The sequence below is a fragment of the Abrus precatorius genome, unplaced genomic scaffold (genome assembly GCF_003935025.1).
Source record: "Abrus precatorius isolate BTA unplaced genomic scaffold, Abrus_2018 Scaffold9, whole genome shotgun sequence".
Lineage (NCBI taxonomy): Eukaryota > Viridiplantae > Streptophyta > Magnoliopsida > Fabales > Fabaceae > Abrus > Abrus precatorius.
In genome coordinates, this window is record NW_020874439.1 from 20,454,733 (window position 1) to 20,461,638 (window position 6,906).

The 6,906-nt window shown below is 26.8% G+C and overlaps 1 protein-coding gene across 1 annotated transcript; it reads right to left on the reverse strand.

Moving 5' to 3' along the window:
• Positions 1-499: 499 nt before the first annotated feature.
• Positions 500-1,409, reverse strand: LOC113849413 (non-specific lipid-transfer protein-like). The gene is made up of 2 exons (XM_027479313.1): positions 990-1,409; positions 500-779 (listed from the first exon to the last, which is right to left on the reverse strand). The coding sequence occupies exons 1-2, from the start codon at positions 1,331-1,333 to the stop codon at positions 767-769; spliced, it is 357 nt and encodes a 118-aa protein (XP_027335114.1). The 5' UTR covers positions 1,334-1,409; the 3' UTR covers positions 500-766.
• Between the last annotated feature and the right edge of the window lie 5,497 nt (positions 1,410-6,906).

Below are 6,906 nucleotides of genomic sequence, written 5' to 3' on the forward strand. Positions count from 1 at the left end.
TTAAATATAATCTATAAATATATTATTTTTTAAGCAAATATAATTATAAATTGTCATACAAGTACTATTTTTTAAATTTAAACATGCTTTAATTTTTAAAAAATATATTTTACTCAAATTATAAAATGATTGAATCTACTTTAGTTATACATATTATTCCTCCATCGAAATTGAATTCACTATATATATTAAAATCAAACTGCATGCTGTGCAATAATTATAATTTAAATTAGGCTCTCATTGCATAATATTTAGGATTTTTATTTTACTTATAATTAGTATACTAGTGTAATTTTGTAAATAAGATCCTAAATAGTTGTGAAAAAAATGCAAATGACCGAGGTCCTCGTCATCAACTTGGGTCAAATCGTCTAATCAAATTTTAAATGAAAATTTATTTGACTGGGTGATTCTGGGTAGAAACGATTTCGAATGCTCAACATAAATTAAGACGTGAAGAAAATAAAAGACATTTGTGATAATTAGAAAAAGAAAATTACAGCAGTAAGGAAAATTACTATATATATATATCTCATTATTACATGCACCAACCAACAAAGACAAATTTCATCGACACAATAACTGAATAACCAAAGTCTGAAACAACTACGGGACAAGCTGATAGAAGAGACTCGCATAACTGGAGCCCTCATCACCCTCCCTTTATTTTCATTAATTAGCTAATGCTAAAACACTGTCATATCTGGTATCCTGCCATCGAAAAGTTGCCATGCATGTCGCTTCTTCGTCACCATAGATCCACTCTTCAGAACTTGATGCTGCAATAATGCAAAAATCATCAAACAAAATAAGTCAGATAACTAAAATTTTATTTAAACAAAAAAATTATATATATAAATTCATTAAAATAATAATTTTTAATAAGAGTGAGAGAGTGTGTGGTTAACCGTGCTCCCAAGCGTATTATGAAGACATGTTAAAAGGGTAAAAGAAGAGTGAGAAAAGTGGAGGGAGTTAAAGATGTATACGTGGCACAGTTGGTGGAGGTGCTGATCTTGTAGGGGATGTTGACGTTACATTTGGCTGGGAGTGCAGCAGCGTTGGCGGCATTGAAACCAGAAATACTACCTGCGGCGCTTTTGATACAATTGCACGCGGCTTGGCGGTCTGGGGTGGTTTGTGCAGCGGCGTTGAGACTTCTCACACCATTGCAGCACCCCGCTGAGGGTGCTCCACCTTTTTGAAGGTATAAGATGCATGGCGCTAAGGCCGAAGTCACTTGCCCGCATGTGATTGTGGCCTCTCCCATGGGTGCACTCGCTACAACCATGCAGATGATTGCAACCACACATGCAATCCTTAGGCTTGCCATTGCTTCTCAGAGGAACTAGTAGTGGCAGAGATAATGTGTTTTGTGGAGAGTGGAATTGTATTCACTTACTTCCCTTGCACTTCCTGAATGGTTGTGGGGGCTTTATATAGAACGTACGTGAGAGAGGAGCCATGTGGCAGGTGGGAACATAAATGGTGAGAGACGGAATGCACGTGGCACCCTTTTGTTTGTTGGCAGTTGTACTCAATTTAATGCTATATGGTACATCCTCTTATCTTTCTCCACCTGGCCTAATATCAGACGTTTGATTTTATTTATAATATTATTTTATTAAAACAGACACGTTGACAGGTCAATGTTTTACTCTTAGTATTTACTAGATGAAACGACGAAACTTATGAATAGGTCACCTACCTCACTGTTGTAAAGTAAAAGTAGCAGAGTCACGGCACCGACTTCCGACAGGAATTTCAAACTTCTTTTATCTCTCCTTAGTTTGGCAGAACGAATTGTGCTGTTGGTTTGGTCCCACAGTACGGCTTTCTTTTATTCTAGTTTATTTGCTATCAATACGGCTTTCTTACAAGATTTTTAATAAACGATAACATGAATTACATTTTAATAGTCAAAATGTAGACTAAATTATTATTTATTTATTAAATAAATTTTATCATCAATAAAACTAAATAATCTATTGAGAACAATACTAAACTAACTAAATAAAAGGTAGTTATTGTTAATTAAATATTAATATTATTTTAAAATATACATTCATATCACATTAACAATTTTGGGATAAATCACATTAGTCGTATAGTTGTAGATATATCATCATAATCTATGGCAACATTTAATGGGTAACATATAATTGTGCAAGAAAATTAAACATAAAAATATAATTCATTTGTAACCAACATTATTATTAATGATTATTGTAAATGAGACAATTAAAAAATATATTTATTAAAATATAAGAGAAAATATTATAAAAGTGAAAATTTTATATAAAAGTTAATTAGAATAGTTTTATATGTTTTTCACTAATATTAAGTTGTACTATGTTTTAAATAATTTCTTTTTATTTATTAATGACACTTTATTATTTAATTCCATAACATTTTATTCATATGAATTCCTATAATTTGTATATTAATATACTTTTATACAAAACTTCTATCCTTATATTATGTATTGACCTTTATATTTTAAATATTCATATAATTTTAAGTAACATTTTAATTAAAATATACGATAAATATTTATCTTCATATATTTGATATTGAGAAAGTTTTATAATATAAAATTTAATTATAATAGAATCATAAATTAAAAAGAATAATTAAATAAACACATGTAGTGTTTTGAATACGAAATTTTTTTTAAGTTAATGATAAATAAATTAAATAATTGAAAGTAAATGGTAATAAAAAGGGAAAAAATTGAACAAAGGTGGGCTGAATTTATGATTAGTGAAAAAACCAAAAATGAGATATTTAAGAAGAGGATTTTACAAAATAAAAACTGTGATTGATTAATAAGGGTGACTGGATTTTTTAAGATTCTAAATTTAAAGTTTAAAATTAATAGTTAAAGATGAAAAAAAAGAGTAATAAAATAACTATCTAATAAATTATAACACTATAATAAATGCATAAATATTATAAATTGAAAAGTCAGTTACCAAAGTTTTTGAAAACACAAGAATATTAAAAGAGAAACAAATTAGCAGAGCGAAGAGTAAAATATTGGAAGTTGGAATGTGTTTCACATTGATGAGCACATTGAGCAGTGTCCACTCATTAATAATCGACTTTGAATCTTGTGATGGTATTGACTATTTACTTTTTTATAATTAAAAAAAATTGATTATAATGCTGGAAAATTTTGAAGAGCATAAAAAGGGTTTAATAAAATAGAAAAAATAATATTTATTTATTTCAACCTGAACAGAAAAAAAAAATCTCTTTCCACTATCACTATAATTAAAAAAAAAAAAAACAATAACAATATATGATTGGTTACGTTGGATGATTTAAAAGTCTGAGAGATTGAATAGATTTTGTAGCAAGGAGTTTTGATTATAACATATTAGAAATTTATTAAAGAATGTTATCATAACATATAATATTAATTAAAAAATATCAAAATAATAACAAAAAAAATAAATATTGTACATTAAAATGTTGAAAAAAATATATATACAAAAGGATAGAAAGAGTTCTTAAAAGATAGTTATCTAATATGTGTAGAAAAAAAAGTTAAAAATTAATGAAAGAGAAATAACGCCTTTCTAAATTTTGTAAAAGAAAAAAATAATAAAGTACGAAAATTAATGTACTTTTCAATCTGTATAATGTTAAGAGAAAAAGTTAAAAAAATAAAAGAAAAAGCTGTTGGAAGATGATTATTTATTAATGTGAGAAAAAAAAAGAAAAGAAAAAAGATTGCTTTTTTTTTGGAAATTTTGTAGAAGAAATAATTAACCACAAATAATCAATGAGTTGTAGGTATATCTATTGTTACATGCATTTACAAAGGTGTATTTCATACTACACCTACAATGAGTTATGTTAGTGGTGTTCATGAAGAGTTTGGAGAACTTGATATTGATTATCTATTAACTGCTCATCTATATGCACATGTGAAGAGTTTTGAATATAATGAATGATTGAAATTTGTATAAAAGTTTAAGAAGGAAACTTCTGAGTGTTTAAAAGAGTTAGTAGGTGATAAAGATGTATTGAAAATTATTTATACATTGGAGTATAAAAAGGATCTTGAACTGAAAACATATGTAATGGCAGTTGAAATGGAGATTGTGGATGTAAGGATTGTTATAGTGGTGGATTATGCAAATGTTAATGTAGGAACTAAAGAGGTTGTTGCAGGGCCTTAAGGGAATGTAAGGGCTATTGCAGGGCCTAGAGAGGTTGTTGTAGGAGTTGAAAAGCTTGTTGAAGGAGGAGGAAAAATAGGAAGTACATAAAAAAAGAGCAGATAGTAAAGGAAAAGGAAAAATAACTAAAGTATTAAGGAGATTAGAACTATGTGACTTTATTGAATATCATGATAACGAGGATGTTGACATGTTATATTGGCTCAAATTAAGATGATAACTGTGTGTGTGACTATGAAGGTAGTGACATTTTACTCATACCTAATGCATCTGATGAAGATGCTTTGTATTAAAACAATACATTTTTTAAAAGTTTAATTTAGTTATCTTAAATTTTTCTTCTTTATTAATATTTTCATTTTTTGCCCTAATTTGTTTTAACAGAGAAAGAGATGCAAAATACATATTAGAGTTTCATGAATCTTTGTTCGTTTTTTTTTTTTCCTTCTTTGCTAGTCTTCTTCTTCACACATCTTCTTACTTTGTCTTCTTTGAATTTTTCTTCTTCCAAACGTCTTATGTTTTTTCATCAAATTTTTGGCAAAAAAATTGATATTTTATGATTACTTTTATAAAATTATTTACCCACGTAAAAAGTATATGCACGTTAACAATGAAATTAGATGTCTCATTAGTAGGACTTGTTTAAACATTTTGGTCACTATAGGATGTTATATTGCACACTTTCAAATGTCCAGGTCTAAATTACAAATGTGTAAACATGTAGGGGGTAAAATAGCCTTTTACTAAATATAATATATGAAAATACCATTAAGTCCATCTTTGAGTAGAGAAGTAACGTTTAGATAGGTGTCCTAGTTAAAGACTTCAATTTTTTACTATTTTAGATACACATTCACTAAGCCTCACTTTTGAAGCTTCATCCATAAAATTGTGTCATATTTGTTCATCTTTAAACCAAACAACACTTCATTAGCAAAAAAGCTCCCATTGTTGGTGAAGAAGAAGATGAAGAAGAAAGTTGTTTGTAGTTGTAAAGAGAGAGAGAGGATATTAGAGATTTATAAGTATTATTAGACTTTTTAGTAATGAAAGGACTTTTTCACACACGTTGGTAAGTACATAGAGTATTGTGTTATATACTTTTAAAAGTTAGAGTTTAAATTACACATAACCAGAGCATACAAAGGAGTAAAGTGAATTTTCTCTAATACAAATATATTAATTAAATGCATCTTGTTGCAATATTTGAAACTTACTAAGAAAGTTATTATAATAAATAATATTAATAATAAAATAAAAATATAAAAATAATAATAAAAAATCATTGCACCTTTAGATCATATAAATTAGACTGTTGGAAGAAAAATATAAAGATAGAAAGAGCTCTTAAAAAAAATTATATGAGGTTATAAAACAAAAAGAAATAGATTTTGGGAAAAGAAAAATGACGCCTTCTTTGAATTTTGTAGAAGAAATAATAGAGCACAAACAATGTTAGGAGTAAGTATTGTACCTTTAGATTTGTATAATAATGAGAGAAAAAGAGAGATACAATTGTGTCATGCAATTTTTTCATATCGAACATCTGAATTTTCAACTTAAATTTAATTTAAATCTTAAATATTTAAGAATTATATCTCTTTATTTAATCCTGTTTAATATAAAATAATATTATAATTAATAATTACATTGTTTATTTTAAATTTTTAAATTTTATTAAATTTATACCAATTTCATAATATCAATACAATGTGAAAAAAATAGTTATATATAATTTATAGACTTGCAAAGACGTTAATTTTATAAAACGTTATGATCTTAAACATTTTATTGTGAGAGTAATATTTAATATAATGGAAAAATTATCTTCCCAGTAGAATCCCTTGCAATTATTTATTTAACTTACCAATTTTAACTCTGTAATTCAGATAAGATAAGAATAATATAACATGTTTCTTAATGAGTTGGGACCAATTGCTCCCGAAATATCAATAGTAATGTTATTTTTAACACACTACGCATACTTGGATTTTAATATTCATTTCACAAATTTAATTATTATCAGTTATGATCTTTCCACTCACCTTTTTCATTTCATTAAAGCTTCCAGTTGTTGAAACTTGTATAGTGTAGTTTATATTAATTTTTCAGCTTTTACACTTTGATAGAAGAAACGTGCTAAATATGGTTATTTTAGGAATGACAATAAATATAATTTAGATAAAATATTATTATTTGTCCTTATATTCACTTTTGAAAAAAAAATAAAATCCCATTGTTATACACTTTTATATCTAAATTAGTTATTCGTATCAAATCATTGTCGACTCACTTATAAAATCATTGTAAGGAGATATGATACGTGCCTAACTGGTGATTGCTATACCAAATAATCACTGTGTCGGGAGATATACGAATTATCTCAACACAAAACTGTTGCATTCATACCAAGAATAGGGGTACCAGAGTTGAAAATTCAACTACATGCATGGGATGCAATAGTAAATCCAAAGGTCATCAATATTTCAAAAAAAAATTTCGACTGTTGATAATGAATTAGAAATTAAAAAGATTTTTTATTGAAAGTTATAATAGTTGATATCAATTTTTTTAATCTTGTTTTTTTATAGGTAATTTTAAATATTTGAAAATCGTAAATTTTCTTAAAGATAGTATTTATTAAACTTTTATATTTCTATTACAATAAATATTTTAATAAAAGTGTAACTTTAGTTACTTAAAATTAATTCTA

Coding starts and splice junctions, on each gene's coding strand:
- LOC113849413 (XM_027479313.1), bottom strand. CDS start 1,333: ATGGCAAGCCTAAGGATTGCATGTGTGGTTGCAATCATCTGCATGGTT.